Source organism: Eleginops maclovinus, chromosome 14 (genome assembly GCF_036324505.1).
Source record: "Eleginops maclovinus isolate JMC-PN-2008 ecotype Puerto Natales chromosome 14, JC_Emac_rtc_rv5, whole genome shotgun sequence".
NCBI lineage: Eukaryota > Metazoa > Chordata > Actinopteri > Perciformes > Eleginopidae > Eleginops > Eleginops maclovinus.
In genome coordinates, this window is record NC_086362.1 from 8500834 (window position 1) to 8524782 (window position 23949).

The window sequence follows — 23949 nt, forward strand, 5'->3', positions numbered from 1 at the left end:
ACTGTGCTAATTCTGCTTCCACATTACGGTAATGCCAGGCAGTTCCACGTGTGCATTATTGACTGTTTCACATCAGTGTGAGTAAAGCGAACTCGGCCTGAGTGCTGCCTCTCGTCATCCGCTGAAAGACAAGTGCTGCTGATGGGCACAGCGAGAGCAGAGGACTGACATCTGGAAAGGTCAAACTCTTAATGCCGTCACTATCAGAGCCAGTGGGCTTTGCTCGGGCACCACTGGTCTTATGAGCTTAAAAAAAACACTGTCACGTCAGATAGATCCACTTGCAGCTCACGGTGATCCTCTGCTCATGTGAAAGCGTAAAAACTATTTCCTGTTTCAAATTCACAACTTGCAATATCTTTAAATTAACGGGTCACCGGTTCCTCCTCCAGGAGACTCACTTTAGATAAACTGGCGCCTTCTCCACTTCCGTAGGGCAGAAGTGATCAAAGTCCAGCTGGAATATGTTTTATTAACAGGTCTGGAGCTGTGGTGCATAGCAGATGAAGGATGAAGGGGTTGAGGGCGTCTCAGCTCCTCTGCTTCACCCCCACTTTGCCTCTAATCCCTGCTACACAGCTGCATAATTCATACATTGTGACAGATCACCCTCAACCTGCGTCTCTGGAGCCTCAGCCTGTGAAGCAAGGAGGTGGAAACTACTTGTCAAATAGAGACACGGTAGCAACAACCTTTCCTAAGCTCATTGCTAACATGAGTAAACTCTTAGCGCTTATGTACTGCAATGTAACCGTGTGGTGCAGAGGCACGCTGAAGTGGGTTTGATATTTACAGCATTGTACCATTTTCAAATAATTCCTTTCAATTCAACCAGATTTCAAAGCATAATAGATTCTGTCTCTGTCTGTTTTAATTTAGTTGGGCATACAGTCAGTGGGTGGTGTTAGTGGGTACTGCAGTGCAGCCTCAGGGATGGTGTTTTATGCTTGATTGATGCTAAATGGTGTGCACAGTGGTTGGTGCTTGGGGTTTTGACACGGGTCACCCTAAAAGAGCAGAAAATACAAAATTGTGGAGCAAAGACATGAAATTGTTTGCCACAGCTGTTTTTACACAGCAACTCAATATTATTTTTAAGAAAAGGCAAACACTCTTCTTGTAAATGCTGCAAACGATTTTTTTTAAATCACCTGTTTTCCAATATAAATGGAATTCCAGATATCCCACTAAACATAATTTGGCAATTGGCTGCATGGTCCCATACAAAATACACAAAAAAGGCCAAGGAAAAAGGAACTAAAAGCAATAAAAATCACTTCTCCGCACTCATTGGGGATCACAAACTTGAGTATTTCCTGATGAGTTTTGATTGAGGAGATCTTTTCTTTTGGTTTCTTTCTTCCCCTGTCCATTAATGGACGGCAGAGTAATGATTAAGTCACAAAGTTTGGTAATAGCTTCAGCAGTGGTCGGTTTGTTTGGCGCAGACGGCTGTCTACAATTTACGCAGTGTTCCCAGAGTTAAAGAGGGAACTGTTGAATATTCATAGCGGCGCGTCCCCTGCCATCCCCGGGTGGGCATACCTAACGAAAAACCACATGATGTCACTTTTGACTGTCTTTTTTAAGAAGTTGGCGCAGAATATATTACGTTTGCAAACCGATTTGGTGACCATCGGATGAGTCATTGTCAGATCGTTACATTTCTTGAAGACTATTTTTAGAAGTGCAGTCAGTTATTCTGTACTGTAAATTATAGCCTTTTTTTGGTTGCTTAAACCTGGATGCATTTCCAACAGTAAAATCGAGACCTGGAGCAAACATTTACAGCACCTTCTGCTTCCTATAATGACTTCATCATAGAGTGATTTGCTGGCCTCAACTGGAACATTGTCAGGTACTTGCTGTTTGTGCACCAGATTTACTATGTCTCACCCAAAGGATCAATCCCAAAAGTACCAAAGAAAACATTCATCTTTTATATTTACTGGCAAGTCCAACATTTCAGAGACAGCATTCCTCGGGTTCAGTCGGCTCTTGAGACATCTCGCAGAATGATTTTATTTGTCAGAAGTACGGCCTAAGAAGTGAGACCACCTGCACTCACTTACGTCCCAGAACTGCAGGAGCGAGTGTCTGAGAGGGCTCCGAGGATTAACTTACAACTTTACGGCTCAGTCGGCACACGCTATTATACCTATTCAATCATACTTGCCTCCGGACTATGAATAATTTTAACACACATACAGTGCCCGCTTGACCGGGTTATTCAAAGAACTGTCACAATCCTCGGTGCTTATGTGCGCATGGGTTTGTCTTCATCTTTTGAGGAAACCAAAGTTTTCCATCTGTTGAAGGGAGTGAATCTGTGATGACCGGCAATGTGATGAGGTGAGATAATCCGGAGGCTAGTACCGAGGATATTAGAAACCAGACTGGCCAAATGACAGGGACAAGGGTCCTATTAGGTGGAGGCCGGGATGAAGAGATTATTTTAATAATAGAGCCAGAATGTGTGGTACAACAGGGATCTAATTTGTCATAATCAGATGACTTTTACATCTATTGTAAACCACAGTTTTTAGTTTTACTTATTCATTCTTTGGACGATACAAAAATGGCGACTATGCTTTTTCTCTTTCTTGTAAAACAAAGTAACTTAACTTGGCATTACGACTAGAAAACGAGGTAACCAGCTCATTAAAAGGACTCATAAGGATAAGAGGGAGCCTGCTACACATGCAGGTAGGTTCAGAAGGATATTACTATGTATTGGAAACATGGTTTTCGATTAACAATACACGTACAAGACGTCGATGCCCATGTGTGGCAATAGTAATCATCACAGGAGCAAAAGAGGAAGTCAGGTGATGTAGTACGAAGTGGAGTGAGTGCAAAACCTTTTAAAACCTAGCCATGTTAATCATTGTAACGACGTGGCTTTAGAGGTTCTGGCAGGCCGGTATGATTACCTTTGTTTCCTGTCTTAACGCTAGTAACCCTGCTGCTGGCTGTAGTTGTATACTTCACATCCAGGCATGAGATCTAGCTCTACAAGAAAGCTAGTAAGGGCCTTTACTTGAATGAGATGGCATCATGCAGTCGTTGTTACCTTTACACTGCTATCACAAGTTGAAGATGAGAAGCAGGCATACTTACAGGAGGTCCTGAAAGAGAAGGGAAAGAAATACTTTAGAAATCAAACATTCTCAGACCATTAATGAATTACACTCCACACTAAACATTACAAGCACATATTTAAGTAACATAGGAAATCAGGCCAGCTGAGAACCATTTTCCTGGGAAGCAACATTTTGTGAAGATGCATCCTTTAAACGTTGTGTTCACTGCAAAATACTTTAACGCCCACATTCCAACCTGTAGTTCTTCTAATAATTTTGAACAACAGCCAAATGTGTCCTATCTATTTTCCATTCGGTTCGTCCAAAAATGGCCACCAGGCCTGGTGATCACATTTTACAATTGCAAGTTCCTCTAATTTCACAACGACAAGGGGTTGTGCGCTCGTTAAAATGTCCTCCCACGTTTTTGTGAGGTGACACTCGTCTTTTCCCCAATTACCGCTGCTCAAAGGACTGTGTGGCAACGCACTTCAGGGCTCTGCAAATCATTTACGGTCTTTAGGTTCTTATTAAAAAAAGGTACCCAGCTGCTTTAACTTTTTTTTTGCTTTACAAGTCCTATGTCCTTGAACTGTTCTTCTTCATGACCAGGGAAAAGTGCAAATCATTCCAGCAGCTGGAGCTTTAAAGCAGCCGTGTGTTTGAGACTCGCTGGGCTGCACTTCTACAGCGTTGTTTTATGGATGGCTGTGTAACAGTAGACTACTTAGTTTTTAATAAACCTGCTCCACTTTTGGAAATGTCCCACTGTGTCGAGTAGCTCGGTACAAAGTTTTCAACTCCATCTCAAAATGTATATATTCTTACATTTGATGGCTTTAGTTCAATTAAAAACATCATATATTGAAATATAATCCATGTTAAATTAAAAAGTGTCTGATTTAATGTTAAATAAACCACTTTCTGTTCTCACGCTGGCACCTCTATTCATTTCCTCCACAGTTTGACACCCTCCTGCTTTTTTAACCAGTCCCTTGATCACTTGGACTCACTGGACAGGCACTGTATTGGGTATTGTGTCTGCTAACATCATGGGGAAAGGTGTTATTATGCTCAACTTGAAATAAAGTTTAGTAAGTAGCTGAATTGGGCTCAACCGGCAAAATGTAAGCATCAATTCGTCCTTTGGTAATGGCAGGTTCATCAGTGAAAAATGCTGATTATTCTCATAGGGAAATATGGGAGGAAACTCTTTCCAGCATTGAAAAGTCTGAGAGAGTTGCTTTCACTCTACTAAAACGTTTCATCCTAAACTGTCTTGCCACCTTTTCCTTTCCATACGTTCGTGGTAAACACTCAAGACATCCAAATGAAGTATCCCATTCATTTTTAATACATAGGTAAACTTCATGGTGTCTTTTTCCTGTTTGTTCTTTCTGTCAGTTGAAGCCAAGTCTAGGGGAAAGCTTCCCTTTGCCTTTGTAGATGTCTAAACTGCAAAACACCTCACCATGAATGTTTGGGAAACTCACTGCGGCTTCCTAACTTCTGGTTAAAGCGAAACATGAATTAAATAGGCTTCCCTTCAACATCCACCACTGTTGAAAACTTAAAAGAGGGAAATTGGATCTGCAGAGGGCTAGCAGTGCAGAACGCGGCACACCGTTCCTGTCAACTACTAAATATTCAGACATATAAATAATGTCTCTATTTTTATTTATTTTTACTTCTGTGAATGGGTAAACAGAGTTTGACACTGGGCCCTTAAAAGCAGCATCATAATTGTTATTGTGAACATTCCTTTCACACAGAATATTGTTTTTTAAAGCCAAACATTAAATGTAGCAGAACTAACAGCTATAATTACATGCTAATATTCAGAATCCCTTTCAGAGCGTTTAAAGTGCCCACATTTGAAATGCCTTTCTTTGCACAAGGACTAAAGCCTTTAAAATGCCATGAATGTTTTGCAGAACCTGAATAAACCAGTGAGCATGAACATAAAAGGCTACTTCACTGACTTTAGTAAAACAGCCTCTCCAGCAGGTAATCACTCCAGCCTTGTTTAGCGCTGTAATCTGGGTTATTATTCAGAAAGGTAAAGCCTGACATCCCAATTGTTCCCTATTGTCTCCCCTTCAGTCCGGACATTATGAGTGGATTATGATTGCTTGCTTGTTTGGAATAGAGTTGTCAAGAGGAAGCCATTCACATTCTCCACATTTACTCTGGCTGACCAGAAAAAATTGTCACTGCACAATGGTGCCATTTGAAATATGCTGGCATGCTGGATGTTTATTGGAAAGTTAAGCGCTGTATAAACAAAGGCTGGCAGTATTTAGATATGCAGCCGACCGCATCAATCAACTGTTGTCTATTTGTCATTTTATTCTTCTTGTTTTCGTCCTATTCGTCGGCTTTCAAGTCATACATTAGATTATTTAAGTATTATGTAAATCCAAAAAAACAGCCACTGACAATGATCCACATTATACAATTCTAAACAAGGGCAAAACAGGATTCTAAAGAATTTTGCCAAAATCAAAGAAAAGTAATTAAGTATTTGATACACAGTACGTAACCTAAAGCTCGTCCCGACAGCTCCTTTTAAATATGGGCTGTATATATCGTACATTTCTCCATGGATTGAAGGTTTCACAGTGTTTGAATAGTAGCACCTGGTCCTGCATATAATTTTTAAAAAGTAGTCTTACGTTTGCTACCATATGGGACCTTTAAAAAGAAGCAACTGCCCTGAGTGGTAAACCCAGCAGAGTTTCTTCTCATAGATGTTTGTTTTTCAGTTTCTCAAGCTGTGGAACCAAATTGCTCCCTCGCTTAAAATGAGGACCTTGTGTTCGCCCTGTCCCTCTAATTTCGTCCTACAAAAGCTGGACATTTGTTCTAAAGTGTTGGCCCTGAAGCACTGCTGCCACACTCTAGAGCCCATTGTGAATTTCACCCATCAGGTAGACTGATATCAGATGCAGCTCTTTGCAAAAAAACATGTTCTGTCTTGTCCTTCTGAAAGACACTCAAAGCCATGACTGTGCCAAGTTAGTTAAGTCAGCTAAAGAGAGAGTGAGAGGAAGGAGGGCAGACTTGAGTTCCTGAACCAATTACAACAACTTGTCGCCAAATTAAAAGTTAAATCTGAGGCACCAACATTATCAGCTTCGACGGCATCACTTCAACTTCCCCACTGCACTCCACTGTCTCCCAGTGTTGCTGTGGAAGTCTAGTGTATCTAGTGAGGCTGAAGCTGAAACAATCCGGGTGAACGCTAAAAACCACCAGGCCACAAATTACATATCTATAACCTATTTTGGCCTCTAGAGATATACAGTGTACTTTTACATGATTGTAACTGCAGTATGATTTGCTGATGTCCTCCTGAATTATTCCTTCACTGTTTCTGGATTGAGACTTGGACACACACACACACACACACACACACACACACACACACACACACACACACACACACACACACACACACACACACACACACACACACACACACACACACACACACACACACACACACACACACACACACACACACACACACACACACACACACACACACACACACACACACACACACACACACACACACACACACACACACACACACACACACACACACACACACACACACACAAACACACACACACACACACACAAATGTGCATACCAGTTTCTCCATTGCGGCCTCTTCTTCCTCGCTTTCCCGGAGGTCCTGCAGAAAAAAGAAACGAATACAATACATTTTAGTCAGTCATTTAATTGTCTGCTTGTACAAGTTTCCTTGAATATTCTCACAGTCCACCTCACAGCAGGAGGAGGAAAAGCCATGGAAAAATATGTTTGGACAACAAACACCTGAAAATCTCAGGGTTCATTAAGTATTTACATAACCTGAGCTGGTAAAATAAAGCAGACAGAAGTACGTTTCATTCTGTCGTTCCTGTTTCTTTTTCCTTTTCTCAGGTTTTCCTTTCAGCACGGATGCCCTGGTTTTTAATTTGTTTATCTGGACAGTGTTTTCCTGTTTGCCATTTTCCTGTCAACACTATCAATGTGGTAAAGCTCAGCTGGGTGAGTAAAACAATTACACGCTTTGTCAGCTTTTACATGTTGACGACTTGACTGCGACGCATTGCAGCAAGGTAGCTCTCAGTTAGAAAATTGGGAGCATCTCGCCCAAAACGACCTCTCCCTCTCAGCAATGCATGCAGTCTTTCCCTGAGGTTTGCAGCTGGACTGTTTCCAGGATAATGTCAGGCGCTGCCAGCGAGGGTCCAGGCTCAGTTTGAAGTATGTAACCACAGGTGGAGCTTAACTCTCACTTTACTTGAGTTCACATCCACCCTGGCTTATCCCTAGGTTTGTTTTTTACGTGTTTTTTTAAGAAACAGAAGAGCTCACCTGCACTTGGCAGTCACTTAATCATTGCTCGCTTTGAAAGGACACTTCTGTGTGGCGTTACGGCGTACTCCTGATTTTTGGTGGTATCTTTTTGACAGCACTCCCCACATGGGAGTTTGCGTTCCACAAAAAAATATCTACCATTATTCTCAGATATCATCATGATTCACATATTCATCAGAATATTTATATACTGATTATAGACTGTAAGGATGGATTCCTATACAAACAAACTGAAAGTAGTCCAACAAAAATGATTCAGTTCATGAGACAAAATGGAGAATACCTGACAGTCTATCAGGAACGATCAAAAGAAGCTTTCGGATGTTTTTCAAGCAATTCAGACAAGAAGTGTTGTGAAGACTCTGATCTTAAATAAAATGAAACTCATACTGGGTTATGAAGTGCTGAGAGAACTTCTGCTGCCCGTCAACACGAAACATCTCTCCCTTACTCCAAAACATTGAGTTCGGCCTGATTTTTTCTCACAGCATCCCAAGTGCGGTCATGGAACAGTGGTTTCAGAAAAAAAAGTGGCAGGAATTTCCATGATGAGGGTCAGCAAGTATGAAACATTCTTTTAAACCTTTTCAACACTTTTCCAGCCTGTAAGTGAATTAACTCAAAGTGAACTTGATGTTCATTCAGATGTTTGGTCGGACAAAGTTCTGGGTCAGAAAAAGAAAAATGGCCCCTGTGGTGTTGTGTTTTGTGTATTTGAAATGCTGTTTAGTGGATTTTGTTGCTCTGGATGCATAGTATCCACAACTATTTAAGGATTGTCAAGATATTGTATAAAGACATTCATGGTCACCAGAGGATGAGTACAACTCACGTTGGATTTGCTGACTCCATCAACAGCTGGGGTCATTCATAAGAGATATGAAATATGATGGAAAATTGACCTACTACTCTAATACGACGACCCATCACACATCGATGGTAAGAGACTGATGTGAAAGGCACCAAGTTAGTGGTCAGACCAGCGTGAAACCATCAGCACATTGCTTCCTGTCTCAAAATGTATTCATATTGTGCCTTTTCAGAAACAGTAAAACAGCATGAGATTTTTTACAACCCGCAGAATGTTTTTTAACCTCAAACACTGATAAAAATAGTCATTTTAATGTGGCCTGACAGAAAGGAATCCCATGGTATTGGCAGCATTGTGAAACATGCTGTTTTAAGCCATTTGTTTTGGGGAAGCTAGTTTTGCAATATTGTTTTTTAAGTTACGCATTGCTGGACATGATCAACTTTCTGTTTATGTGAGACACAACTGCATTTACCACGATTCATCAGCCATAAAATATTGATTGGTCCTGAACAGCTAACAGAGCTGCACATCTGCTCCATTACTCTTTTTCCTCCAAATCAATCAGTTTCAAGTGAACCAGCCTACGATTGACTCATTTACAATACCAGCATTGTTTCAGAGCTAGATATACATAATCAGACCACTCAATGTTTCTCTTGCAGCGTAATAAAGCTATTCCTCAGAAGGAAGTTATGCCAAAAACAGCAAACTGGGTACCAGCTCCAAACTCAAACATAAATCAGGTTTTAAGAGAATTGGCTTTAGACTCCTCAGCGAACCTCACCGCCACTTTAGGTAGAGTGAATACAGTCAGATGTTTTCTGCAAGTGAGATAAATGTTCCATTGTCCCGTTTTAAAATATCAGATGACACAATTGTTTTGTTTCTCAGCTTTTCCTTTTTTGTTGTTGAGTGAGGATTACAATTGGTTAATGGTGTTTATTATGGATACAGTGTTGCAGTGTAACACATTTTGAACCCAACCTTATACAGACCATGCAACAAAAAAACTGCTAGTTTAGATCAACTTGGTACCAAATACAAAAGGACTTTTCCACAGTTCATTTTTAAATTACTTTCCCTTTCTGTCATGCCAAAACTGAAACAACCAGCCTATTTCAAGGATACCGAAAGCATCACACGCGTACCATGCGGTTTTTATGAGTCATACAGATACAATGACCAAGGTGAGTGTTTGTCAGAAATCTCATGTTGGTCCAACAGCATTTGTTTTCCATGGCGTAAACCCGACGCTTGATGTCTTTGAATGATGAAGCGCTTACAAAGTTCTGCACCCATTTTGGAGAAGGCCTAATTGAGCACTTCTCTATGTTCTGTTGTTACATAAAATAACTTGTTTTCTTATTTTCCAGTTGAAAAAGGATTATAATGGTGTTGTAGAACTAATGTCCGCTTCACTGTTAAAAAAACTCATTTCAAACATTTTAATATGTCTCTTCGATTGTACCTCTGTCTGTCTACAGTATATCAAATTGATAGGATACAGTACACTTGGCCATCTCAAATTTAGAGCTGTGGTTGACTGAAAATGTTATTTATAAATCTGATGATCAATGTCCTTACAAGCATCCCAAGGATTTAGGAAGATTTAGTCAAAACTGACTTTAATATAGTCCATTTGATCCCACAACACGGATGGATGAGTTTATTAAACCTGGAAACACTTTGGTATCCAGGTCGGCAGAACTAAAGCTGCACAAAAGCTGGCTCCCTGTCGAGCAATCATTTGTTACTTTACAAGTACATTTTTGTGGAGACGTCTGGCACAGAGCACAACAATTTTGATCCAAGATCCCCTATTACTCTGCATGACAATGAATAAATCAATACATAAAATGCCAATTCATGGAACAGTGGGTCCACTGTCCAAGGGGAAAATGGAAATTGGACCAAAATTTTACAATTTGCCTCATCCGTAAATGTCACCGCTCTCGTCATCTTTGAGCAGATTTGTATTGTTGTCAAAATGTGAATTGCAAAATCTAGCAGCTCACACACAGTGAGCCGCTCCAGCACAATGACTTTGGAATCTGTGCACTTATTCAACTGGATTATGTAGGGAAAATATTCTCCTCATAAAATGTCATGCCTGCTATATCACTCCCCTCAAGACAAGAACTGACATTGTAAAAAAAAAAAGGTTGTGAACCACTGAGCCTTTGCACGGTATTTAAAAGTAAACTTTACAATCGTCTCTCAGGTTATACAATGACCGATTACACACTCAAGACACTGGCAATTACTTCAACCAGTCATGTATCACTTATAGTTGTCTATTTGAACTATATACCTGTTACTTAGCTATTTCAACCATTCATCCTCTGTGTATGCTTGATAACTAGCTTTGATAAATGCGTTACAGGTGTTACAACTGACTCCAATCATACAGAGTTATCTTTTTAAACAAACCAAAGAGGCTCTTTTATGCTTTTCTGGCTTTTCCCTTTCCTATAGTGTGTATATAGGGTTAGGGTTAGTTATTATTCTATCTATGCATTAAACTAAGTTGTGTGCTCCTGATGAAGTGCATTTAGTTCAATTGTGTATGTTTTGTGGAACTACTCCACCTACTTATGAGTTCTTTGGGGTTACACAAGCTGCGAGATAACGGTACAACGAGATGAAGATCTGGACTGTGTCTCCACTAGATTTAAACTCCTCTTGAGGTTATCAGTCATGCGTATTGTTGAAAGAAAAAGGAAAGTCCCCTTGAACTTGTGACCCACCGAGAGGAAGCACTCGGACTGGCCTCCTTCACTACCTTAATAACTAATCCCTAACTTCCTCAAACCCTTTGTCTTTCAGAGACAGAAGCAGAACTTCTCAAATAACGAGTCTCTGTCCTGGGGTGGCACTTAAATTTCCACATTAGCCTCTAAATGTTGGTAACATGACTATTGGACAGCTGCTCTAGAGTTAGTTCACTTGGCCTTTTTCTGTGCGTATTTACCATAAGATTAGAACAAGTTATGTTCAATGGTTGACTATTCCTCAAGAAAAAGGTCAACTGAAGGGTCATACAAAAGCACCACTTTCTAGGAGGATTTTATTTCTAAATGCAAACATGAGATTTATGGATGATTGAGATTCACTTGAGACAGCTTCGCATCGTGTCAATGAAAGTTCAACTTGTGGAAATTGGAGGTAACTTTCCACATTTCAGGAATCTGATACAGCGAGCAGACTACAGCATGGTTAGCAAGTAACATTGAGCAATTTCAAAGAGGAACCCTATTATAAACTCTGCCAGTGGTTCTCTGAGTGCTTTTAAATAGGAGCCATGCTGTGCAGGTTATTTTTTCTTGCAAGCAAAAAAAGAATGATAGATTATAAAGTCATAATGGTCTGTTAACCTGTAAGACGACTGAGCTAGTAGTATACAGTGTTGAATTAAGAAGTCTGAATTGACTCTATAGCGTTTTGGCAATGCTTGTAAACTCCAAATTCTGCAGGATAATTCAGGGGATACTTTAATTATCCCAAAACAGAAGTTTGATTCCCAACCTGAGCTAGAACCACAATGGTCTAAAGGAAAAAAGTGATTTGATTATTCCCTATTACTGTGACATATATCTTCATTATCTTTATTTCCAACTGCAATTAAGTATAATGTAACCATTTCCTGAATAAATAGGATGATTATAGCCATTTCCTAAATCATTCTGCCCAAGTATATTTAATCTGTTGCCCAGAAAAGGCAGTTTTTATACTCTTTTAGTGCTCTCCATGTTGTCATCGCTGAATATCTTGTACAGTATTTTCACACACTGCGTCTACCCAGTTCAAATGCTGATTTTCCATTTGGTGAGTGAAATGTAACTTGACTCCGCAAAAATCTCTTTGTATTTACCTGTAATAAATACACACGTACGTAGATTGACATGTGTTTACATTGGCACTCAAGAGAGTACGAGTAGTTAGCTGGGAATTTACAGTTTGATTTATAGAACAGCTGTAAAGCAAGACATCTCGCTGATTAGGGGCTGAATGAAATCTAACAAACAGTCACGAGAGGTAATGAACAGTGACGCCTGCTGCACAAACTCTAATGAAACTCCCTTCTGCAGTTTCCAATTACAACACGTCATGAGAAGACAGCGTTATTATATAATAAAGTGTTGCTATCATTTATGTTAACGTTAAAACTAATTCACAGTACCATCAGGACACTTGTTAATGCCAGACAGTCCCGAGACATCACCCCCCAACAGAAGTCTGAAACTAATTACATGAGGCAGCATTCATTACGATGAATAGACTGGAAGCTGATTAAAAAAAAAAGAGTTAATGATGCATTCTTTCTGCCAGCTCCTCTATGTGTGTACAGTGGTCAGATGTTGCTATCAACTATAAATTAAGTCATTCCTCCACCCATCCCTGATGAATATGGCAATTGTGTGTCTGTGTTGGTGGGATCCTGCACTGCGTTTGTCCAGATGCCAGTTATCAGTTCATTAAACAGCGAGTCCATCCATTAGGATGCGAGGAATTTGTCCAACGCTGCAGGCTCCATTAACACAGTATTAAAAATGCATCCAGCATAGTAAAGAAGAGTTGCTCAGTGTTGCACTAATTGCAAGAAATGCAAGTGTGTTGCATTTAAGAGCCACTGCATTGATTGAGTTACAGTCCCATAGTGGTCTAAACTTAGACACAAACCCAATCAAATACTTCACACATAATTTCAGGGACTGTAAAATCATCGCTGAACAGCAGCTTTTCTATAGCTCTCTGTCAAACACACGCACATTTGTAGAAGACAAATGGTTTGAATACGACTATGGCTGGCAGGCAGGCATGGATCATCTGCACTTTTGCTCCGGTTCAGTGTCAAGGCTGGACCGCTGCTGAGGAGGAAGAAGGGCCTTTGAGAGAGCCTTTTCATCACCTTCAGAGATCAATGTGTTTTCCTCTGGCAGCAGTGCTGGGATACTTGAGACCCACCCCGTGAGTTACACACTGCAATTATCCTCCCGCAGTACTGACTGCGGTCGTGATGGAGGCAGAACACACTCCCTGACGAGTGGAGGTCAGTAATAAGCCAATCGATTGGCCAAGTCCCATCGCTTTCTGCTGCAAGTTAAATTGGCACAGGCAGCCATTCTGACGGCTCTATCAGAAAGCCTTGCTGAAGACTGAGGACTAACCTACGCTTGCATGCAAGTGAGTGTTACTTTTGGGTTCTTTCTAATATTAAATCATTTGAGAAAAAGTCCAACAATATCATGTCTTAAAACTAACGAGGGAAACACCAAGGTGAGTCCAGCCTGGCTTGGCCAGGCTGAAGTGTAATCCACAGTGGAAATGAATGCTTCACTTGAGTGATAACCAAGTTATTTATTGGCATATGCTCCTGCATGCACAGCAGTTAAGCAGTCTAGAAGAGCATCTATCGCCAACAGTCTGGCCACCTTGCATTAAGCCATCGACCTCCACCTGTGGTCCAGTCAAAGATGGAAGCATGCTAGCATCTGGAACAGAAACATCAGCTACTGATAGATGAAAGTCTCAATTCAGGTGTGATTCGTGGAATCTGAATGAACACTGAGGAAGAGCCAGGAGGAGGAGCTAATTACTCACTCGGCAAACACACACGGAGGAGAAAGCAACCTCAGCCCAACGTAGCAAACATTGATTAGCTGCAGTCAGTGACTGATTTAAGCTCCGGACCTGAGTACTGGTAGTCATTCAATATCTCTAATTAGACCTTGAAATACTGAGATGCAGATGGTAGCAAATGAACCTAGTGTGTGTAATTGTGTTGCCTCTCCAGGCATTTAATATTATTACATTTATTTCTTAAATAATTACTTTACAGTTTAAATTAGCTAATGTAAAAATTAATATTATTTTGTTGTTTTAGTTTTTGCGACGACGTCACTTCCGGTTTAGTCACTTCCGGTTCAGTCTCTTCCGGCGATCTTCCTGTTGAACTTAGCTGGGTAGAAAGAATGGCCGACATGTGCATCGGAACATAATCAATCAGCATCCACTTGGAGGCATCAGAGTGGCAATGCCGTGAGTTGTTTGATTGTTAAAGGACATGTTGAAGATGTTATATTATGATGGATTTAGTTCGAAAAACTGTTTGATGTGTTGTATACAAGCTAAAAAGTGATGCAATTGTCAATCAGAATGCCTCATTTCAGTATTGGACAGTTTCTGTTGTTATTTATAACTATGCATAACGTGATGTTAGTCATAAGGTTGTCATAAATAGACACAATATTTTTGTATTATTGTATTTGCAGTTTTCACCGTCTGTTGATGAAGAAGTGAAAGTAAAAGGTCAAGCTTACTACGACTTTGTCTCATTGGCTACGGTTTAACTCAGTGTTTAGTCAGAGTTTCGACACACTGCACGAGAACACTACAGTGAAAAGGCAGCATTGGATGTTTTGAAGTGGTCGCGATGGCAACAAGCAACAGGTCGGCTGTCGGCAGTGCTAGGAGCAGCAAAACATCAGCATCATCAGTAAGGGCAGCCCATGCTCGGGCTGAAGCAGAAGCAGCAAAGGTGAGAGCTTCATATGCCAGCCAGGAGGCTAAGCTAAAATTGGAAAAGGCTGCTAGAGAAGCAGAAAGAGCTACTAGAGACGCTCAAAATAAATTGGAAACTATAAGGTTAGACACAGAGTTGGAAGTGCTAACCCTTCATAGAGAAGCTGACGCAGCCATAGTGACAGCTCGAGTGTTGGAAGACGCAGAGGCGATGCAGTCTGTTATCGAAGACGGGAAATCTGAATCCGAAAAGGGGAAAATCGAACGCACCAGTGAATACGTTCTATCCCAGATCAGCCTTAAAAATCGTTCTCCTTCCTCACCCTTACCCGTTGCTCCCTCACTCAAAGCAAGGTCACATGACAGCTTCATATCATGGCATCCACCTGTGGAAGACGATTCACAATTACAACCTGTCAGCAGGGAAAATGCAGACATCAAGCAACCGTCTCCACCAGAATTATTTGACCCAACTAAAACTGAAACAAAGGCTAAGGTTAGTAGAGCCAACCCCACCATGAATGCTCATGCTCCGTCGTATACTCCACGACATTTCCCTCAAACTGGCACACCCACGTCCAATTTAGGGGAGCCTTTGGCACAGTATTTGGTACGAAGAGACCTTGTGACTTCAGGGCTGTACCAGTTTGATGACAAGCCCGAGAATTATCGTGCATGGTACTCCTCCTTCTCAAGTGCAGCCAACGAAGTCAACCTAACAGCAACCCAACAGTTGGACCTCATGACCAAATGGCTTGGAAAAGAATCTAGTGAACAGGTTAAACGCATGCGATCGGTGCATGTCAACAACCCCAATCTGGCTCTAGACAAAGCATGGGAACGGTTGCGTGAATCTTATGCTGCCCCCGAAGTCATCGAAAAGTCAATGTTCCAGCGCCTGGACAACTTTCCTAAGATTTCAGCCAAGGATCACTTGAAGTTACGTGAGCTTGGGGATCTACTTGCAGAGATCCAAGGTGCTAAAGAAGATGGATATCTGACCGGCTTGTCCTATCTGGACACCTCTCGCGGGATAGGACCAATCGTGGACAAACTCCCTTACGGGCTTCAGGAGAAGTGGGTGTCCGCAGGGTCACGGTACAAAGAAGGAAGCGACGGGCGTTTCCCCCCCTTCGAGTATTTTTGCAACTTTGTTAGCTACGAGGCAAAAAAGCGTAGCGACCCTAGCTTCATTCATCAAGGCAGCACCACAACACCCACCAAACCTGACAAACCATTTTCACGGAACTTTAACACCAACAAACCCATCTCAGTGCACAAAACGGATCTTTCCACAACCAACGACCCTTACAAGAACTGCCCGTTACATAACAAACCCCATCCCCTTAAAAGGTGTAGAACATTCAGGAATAAACTCCTCGATGATAGAAAGGCCTTCCTCAGAGAGAAAGGAATATGTTTTAAGTGTTGCGCCTCCATCTCTCACCTTGCCAAAGACTGCAGGTTCTCTGTGAAGTGCTTTGAATGCAACAGCACCAGTCATGATACAGCCATGCACCCTGGCCCACCTCCTCAAACCGTCAAGGCTCCTTCACCGTCACGAGAGTACGGCGGGGAGGGAGAAGACGATCCCGACATTGCTGTCGTTGGAGCAAGCTGCACAGAAGTTTGCAGTCCAGGCCAGTGGAGCCGCTCATGCTCAAAGATGTGTCTCGCAAAGCTTTACCCCAAGGGTTCAAAGGACATGGCCATCAAAGCCTATGTGATCCTGGATGACCAGAGCAATCGCTCATTAGCAAGACCAGAGTTCTTCAAGCTGTTCAGTGTGAAGAGCAAACCATTCCCGTACCATCTCAGAACTTGCTCCGGCATCATAGAAACATCCGGCAAGAGGGCAGAAGGATTCGAAATCGAGTCACTGGATGGCACAGTGCTCATTTCTCTCCCACCACTCATTGAGTGTCATGAGATCCCGAATAATCGGTCTGAGATTCCAACACCGAACGCTGTTCTTCATCAGCCTCATCTCCATCACATTGCCGAGCACATCCCTGAACTGGACCCAGAGGCAGAAATACTACTGCTGCTCGGAAGAGATGTCCTTAGGGCACACAAGGTAAGGCAGCAGGTCAACGGACCGCATAATGCCCCCTTTGCCCAACGTCTGGATTTAGGTTGGGTAGTGATAGGAGAAGTGTGCTTGGGTAATGTACATAAACCAACAGTCAACACGTTCAAGACAAACGTGCTAGACAGCGGTCGCCACTCAATCTTTCAACCCTGTACAAGCTTCATGCATGTCAAGGAGACGCCCCGTAGCCTTAACAGGTCTGGTACAGCACCAGAGAGTATGCTAGGACAGACAGTGTTCAACCGTACTGAGAACGACAACAAACCTGCTCCATCAGTGGAAGACACCATCTTCATGAAGATAATGGACACAAACGTCTACAGAGACGAAGCTAACAGTTGGGTCGCCCCACTGCCCTTCAGAGAACTACGCCAGCCTTTACCAAATAACAAAGGGCAGGCAGTCAATCGGTTCGCATCCTTGCAACGAACCTTGAAAAGAAAACCAGAAATGGAAGAACAGTACGTGACATTCATGAAGAAGATATTTGCAAATGGACATGCAGAGGAAGCACCATCGCTGACAGAAGGGGAGGAGTGCTGGTATCTCCCAACGTTTGGGGTTTATCACCCACAGAAACCCAATCAGATCAGGGTTGTCTTTGATTCCAGTGCCCAGTACTCCGGCGTCTCCCTCAATGACGTGCTCCTCACTGGACCCGATCTCAACAACTCCCTCCTTGGAGTGCTTTTACGCTTCCGGAAAGAGAGGGTTGCAATTCTTGCAGACATCCAACAGATGTTTCATTGTTTCTTAGTGCACGAAAACCATCGCAACTTCCTCCGGTTTTTGTGGTATAAGGACAGTGATGTGAACAAGGAAGTTGTTGAGTACCGGATGAAGGTCCACGTCTTTGGCAACTCACCATCTCCTGCTGTTGCAACTTATGGGCTACGAAGAGCCATAAGAGAGGGCTCACGAGAGCATGGAGCCGATACTGTCGCGTTTGTAGAAAGACACTTCTACGTGGATGATGGCCTAATATCCCTACCATCTGAAGCCAAAGCCATCGACCTCCTCCAGCGAACACAGGCCTCTCTCGCAGAATCAAACCTGCACTTGCACAAGTTCGTATCAAACAGTCCAGAAGTCACAGAGGCTTTTCCACTGGAAGATTGTGCTCCAGTCGTCAAAGACCTGGATTTAAGTGGAGAAACTGCACCCACACAACGGAGCTTAGGTCTACTGTGGGAGATCACGTCTGACACGTTCACCTACTCTGCATCAACCGTGGATAAACCATTCACTCGACGTGGAGTCCTATCCACAGTCAACAGTATTTTTGATCCCCTGGGTCTACTGGCACCTGTCACGATCCAGGGAAGAGCCCTCCTTAGAGAGCTTACCTCTGAACTATCTGACTGGGATACACCCCTCCCGGAAGACAAATCAAGCAGATGGGAAGATTGGAGAGATTCCCTCCAAGACCTGAAACAGCTTCACGTTCAGCGCACATATACGACAACCTCCCTCACGAAAGCTGTTCACAGGGAATTGTGTGTGTTCTCGGACGCGTCAATCAAAGCCATCGGGGCTGTGGCCTACTTGAAGGTGGTGCAGGAAGATGGGAAGACTGAAGTAGGTTTCGTTATGGGTAAGGCCAAGCTGGCACCCCTGTCAGAACCGACAATACCCAGGCTTGAGCTGTGTGGCGCAGTCTTGGCAGCAGAGATGGCAGACCTTATCCAGGATGAGCTGGACCTGAAGTTAGATGCCATTAAGTTTTACACAGACAGCAGAGTAGTGCTTGGCTATATTTGTAATGAAACAAAACGATTCTACACATATGTCTACAACAGAGTCCAACGAATCCGGCAGTCCTCAAAGCCTGAGCAATGGCACTACGTATGTACCAAAGACAACCCTGCTGACCACGCATCAAGGTCTTTACCCGCATCCCGCCTGGCGCAGACCTCTTGGTTCACTGGACCTTCCTTCCTGTGTCAGCCACCGGCAGAGAAAACGCAGACAGCTGAGAGGTTCAGTTTAATCGACCCTGAAAAGGACTCAGAAATCCGACCTCAGGTACAAACTTCTGCTACCCACCTGGAGGAATCGGTACTCAACTCCGGACGCTTCGAGCGCTTCTCCACCTTTACTTCACTGGTAAGAGGAGTTGCATTCCTCGTACACATGGCAAGATCCTACAAACGTTCAAACCAAGACAGCAAGTGCAAAGGCTGGCATAAATGTAACTTACCTCGGACTCCAGACGAAATGGCACAAGCTGGGAAAGTTATCCTTAAAGCAACCCAGAAAACAGCCATGGCAAAAGAACTGTCAGCTCTCCATGCCAACAAACCCATACCAAAGAGCAGTCCTCTGAGGACACTCAACCCAATCTCGGAGGATGACCTTATCTGCGTTGGAGGCCGACTACAGCACTCTCATCTTGCTACCGCAGAGAAGAACCCGATAGTTCTGCCCAAAGGAAGTCACATTTCCCTACTGCTCACACGGCATCACCATGAGCAGGTGAGACACCAAGGCCGTCATCTAACGGAAGGAGCGATTAGGGCAGCAGGACTGTGGCTCTTGGGAGGCAAGAAGCTCATCAACTCAGTAATCCACAAATGCCTAACCTGCCGCAAGCTACGTGGAAAGCTGGAAGAACAAAAAATGGCGGATCTGCCCTCAGAACGACTTGAAATCTGCCCTCCTTTCACATACGTGGGCCTCGACGTATTTGGGCCCTGGTCTGTTACAACCAGACGCACCAGAGGAGGACAGGCAGAGAGCAAGCGTTGGGCCATTATGTTCAGTTGTATGAGCTCCAGAGCTGTTCACATCGAGGTAATCGAATCTATGAACACATCCAGTTGCATAAATGCCCTCAGACGTTTCTTCGCACTCAGAGGCCCGGCTAAACAGCTCAGATCCGATTGCGGAACCAATTTCGTTGGAGCAAGCAAGGAGCTCGGGATGGACAAGGCAGTGCATAGATACCTCAGCGAACAAGGATGCAGCTGGGAATTCAACCCTCCGCACGCCTCTCATATGGGAGGTTCCTGGGAGCGTATGATCGGCGTTGCCAGAAGAATCCTCGATTCAATGTTTCAACGGCAAAACACTCGCTTGACCCATGAAGTGCTATGCACACTAATGGCGGAGGTCATAGCGATCATGAATGCACGCCCACTCTTACCTGTGTCTACGGATCCCGAGAAGCCCTTCATACTTTCTCCATCCATGATCCTCACACAAAAGTCGGGGGTTCCACCTCCCCCCGGAGACTTTTCCGACAAAGACCTGTACACAAAACAATGGAGGCAAGTCCAGGCCCTTGCAAACCAGTTCTGGACCCGCTGGAGTCGAGAATACCTACCTTCGTTGCAGCACAGACAGAAGTGGACAGTGCCCCGAAGAAACCTTCAGGTTGGAGATCTGGTTCTGCTCAGGGACAAGCAGGCCGCTCGCAACTATTGGCCTATGGCCAGAGTCAATGCCACTTTCCCTGGGAAAGATGGACATGTAAGGAAGGTCGAAGTGAAAACAACTGACCAAGGCAAGGTCAAAACCTTTCTCCGGCCGACTGCAGAAATTGTTCTGCTCCTTCCTAAAGACTGATAGACAGACTATATTTAAGATCTGTACAAGTTCTAAGTGACCTCACATAGGTCAGGCGGGGAGTGTGTTGCCTCTCCAGGCATTTAATATTATTACATTTATTTCTTAAATAATTACTTTACAGTTTAAATTAGCTAATGTAAAAATTAATATTATTTTGTTGTTTTAGTTTTTGCGACGACGTCACTTCCGGTTTAGTCACTTCCGGTTCAGGCTCTTCCGGCGATCTTCCTGTTGAACTTAGCTGGGTAGAAAGAATGGCCGACATGTGCATCGGAACATAATCAATCAGCATCCACTTGGAGGCATCAGAGTGGCAATGCCGTGAGTTGTTTGATTGTTAAAGGACATGTTGAAGATGTTATATTATGATGGATTTAGTTCGAAAAACTGTTTGATGTGTTGTATACAAGCTAAAAAGTGATGCAATTGTCAATCAGAATGCCTCATTTCAGTATTGGACAGTTTCTGTTGTTATTTATAACTATGCATAACGTGATGTTAGTCATAAGGTTGTCATAAATAGACACAATATTTTTGTATTATTGTATTTGCAGTTTTCACCGTCTGTTGATGAAGAAGTGAAAGTAAAAGGTCAAGCTTACTACGACTTTGTCTCATTGGCTACGGTTTAACTCAGTGTTTAGTCAGAGTTTCGACACACTGCACGAGAACACTACAGTAATCTTGTACTTCATTTGATCAGTTATACCTGGTAGAATCATTTAAAATGTGACTCAATGGCACATGAAGGCACATGATGACTCCGTCCTGAGCATCAGCCAGGAGATGATTTAGAAGCCGACCATGGGTGTGTGTTTGGCAAATATTGTACCAAGCATACCGATGGTGACATGAGTAGTATTACATAGACCTGTGTACGTGCACTGCAGTGAGGCATTACTGAAATAGTTGCAGAAGCATTTTTGGTCACTGGAAGAAATTGTTGAGCGAGATGCCAAAAGTCAAATGGGACATACAGTGCATGGTTAGCGTCAAATGAGCCCTCTCTTGTTCAAGTTCAAGAGAAATACTTGATCAGTGTTTAAGACTTCTGTGGCTATTGGATATCACATTGAAATCATGTGTAACCCTATACCTGCTGCTAACGAATGACATGACTGCTGGCTGACCTTATCACCAGCAGGGATGTGTGAGCCATACGCACAGTGTGCTACGTGTCTGTGGTGCGTGTACAGATGGATTTAGCCACGCAGGGCAATATACCATGGACCACAGGGCCCCAAACTACTCAAGGACAGTCATTGCAGTTCCTCAACCAAGATGAAGTCACTGGAGGAAAGCCAACTGCGCCCAATTCGGAAATGTTATTACACCTCTCAAAAATTTCAATAAGCTGGCACTGGTACTTTCAGCCCGAATATGTATCAACAACTGTTGTACACTTAAAGTCAAACGGTCTTGAATTGCTATATATCTGATACTTCTTTGGGATAAGGCCGAACACATGCCATGTATTTCCCTGCTTACTAAATTATGACTATTTTATGTTATTTTATGCCAAGTTTTCAGAGGCTCTAAAGTGTTGTTTTTAATGCACAAACAAAACTCTTTGGAGGCACAAATCCCAAAATCAGATATCTCAAAACCTCTGCAAATGGAACAAAACAACTGTCTGCACGGTAAGACACCACAAAAAGCTTTTAGGAGACATTTGATCTAAACTAATAGTATATAGTGACATTGTTTTGAGTTGGCCAAACTGAAATTTCACCAAGGTTTCCTTATGTTTTTTCTCTTACACTTAGCTATATTTCATCCCCAAAGCTCTAAAGGGCTTCACATTCACTATCTTTTAACCAGCCAGCATTGGTGGTCTGAGGTTGGTGTTTACTTGAGCACTGCATGACCTATGCGGAATTATTCCTGCAACAGTTTGAGCATGCAAGCGTGACGGGTACAGGCTCTTATGTCATAGATACCCTATCTTGTCAACAGCAGAGGAACATATATGATAGAGAGGCTGCGATGGGGTGGGGTGGGGGGCAGAATAGAATAGAGGGATGAAGGATTTAAAAGCGAATTGGAAAGCAGAGAGTCTGGAGCAGAGAGTATTTGAGTCTGCTCCGTGAAGTTGTTGAATTCACTGCTCATATAAAACTCAGTCAGGGCAGATGCTACGGTTGTTTCACTCCAGCAATGGACATGAAATGACAGCAATGGGATCGTTTTATCATTTCAGATGAAACAGCGAGTGGGCCTGAAGTAATTTAAGACTGAAAATAGAATTTCATCAAAATGAAAATGCTCCACTGAACGCTCAAAACTGCCCTCACTAAAGAAGAGTTCCAATTTAGCCCTCTGCTGGGCACAGGCTGCAAAAAAATCAAATTTCTCGATTGAGCACGATGGAGAACCATAGAACAATGGTGCAGTATGTCACATCAGCTGTGGTATTATCTGTGAGTATAAAGTCCAGCCTGAGAATGCAGGGAGGCCTCATCTCCGCAGACCAGCGGGTGCTGACAGGCTGAGATGCGAGGTGGATGCTCCAGAAGGACAGGTAGGTGTACAGTTACCACACGCAGCATCTGGATATCAGCACAACTGATCGTCTGCCTCTCTAGAACCTATATAACATGCACAGTTTGTGAAAGGACTGGCAGGATAAAAGGGAAAACGCCTATATGTCTGCACGCATGTCTCAAACAGACATTACGTTTGCAGTATTATCACAAATCCCTGATAGAGCGACTTCAATTCAGAATTTCATGGCTTCCTTAAAAGCAGTGCAGGTGAGCCCTGTGCGAATGCCGAAAGTGTCTCCATGAGTGGAAACGCAAATAAAGTGTCGCTATCCAGCTGTCAGCAGAGAGCATGCCAGCTCCACATTTATTTTCCCAACCCGGGAAACCCCTCTTCAAAGCTGTCAGGGAAGTGCATCCATCCTCCAGTTTCCAAAAGACATCCCCAAGATGACTAAATCAAAAATGAAGCACTCTTATTAGAAAATATTACAGAGTGGGAAAAACATGCAGCTACAGTGCAAATTAATTGCTAGGGAAAGCCACAATTTCCTGCAAATCAACAAAGCCCCTGTTTTTCTAACCTCCGTCAGTGTTTCCTTTTAAAAAACACAAACCACTGCACCTTTCCTTGCTTTTGTGAGCCATTAATTCCCCTTAATGAGGGCAATCTTTTCACAAAGCAATCACAGTTCCAAGCAGGACCTTCCTGCGGAGCTGAGTCATAGCCGACAACAACAGGCTTTATATATACCTTGTTCATTTTTACTGCAGTACGTGGTGTTAAAGCAATTTTGCTGCATTCAGTCAGGGGACCAGTTATAAACAGGTATAAAAGTTAATTCACTTTTTACCTTGTTGGTGAAACATTTAAATGCAGTAAATTGTTCCACTGAAACGGTACAATCCTGCACACATTACCGCTTAAGTGCAGAACCTTCCCTCTTTTCTCTCTTAAAGCTATTAAAGGAATAGTTCTGCTTTTTAGGG

General features: G+C 42.9%; 1 protein-coding gene across 1 annotated transcript in view; it reads right to left on the minus strand.

Annotated features, from left to right (window-relative positions):
• LOC134876345 (collagen alpha-1(XXV) chain) overlaps positions 1-23949 on the minus strand; it is a 136881-nt gene that overhangs the window by 56491 nt on the left and 56441 nt on the right. Inside the window, exons 3-4 of the mRNA XM_063901342.1 lie at positions 6742-6786; positions 3121-3128 (exon numbers count right to left, since the gene is read on the minus strand). Coding sequence (XP_063757412.1) covers positions 3121-3128; positions 6742-6786 — 53 coding nt within the window. The remainder of the gene's footprint in view (positions 1-3120; positions 3129-6741; positions 6787-23949) is intronic.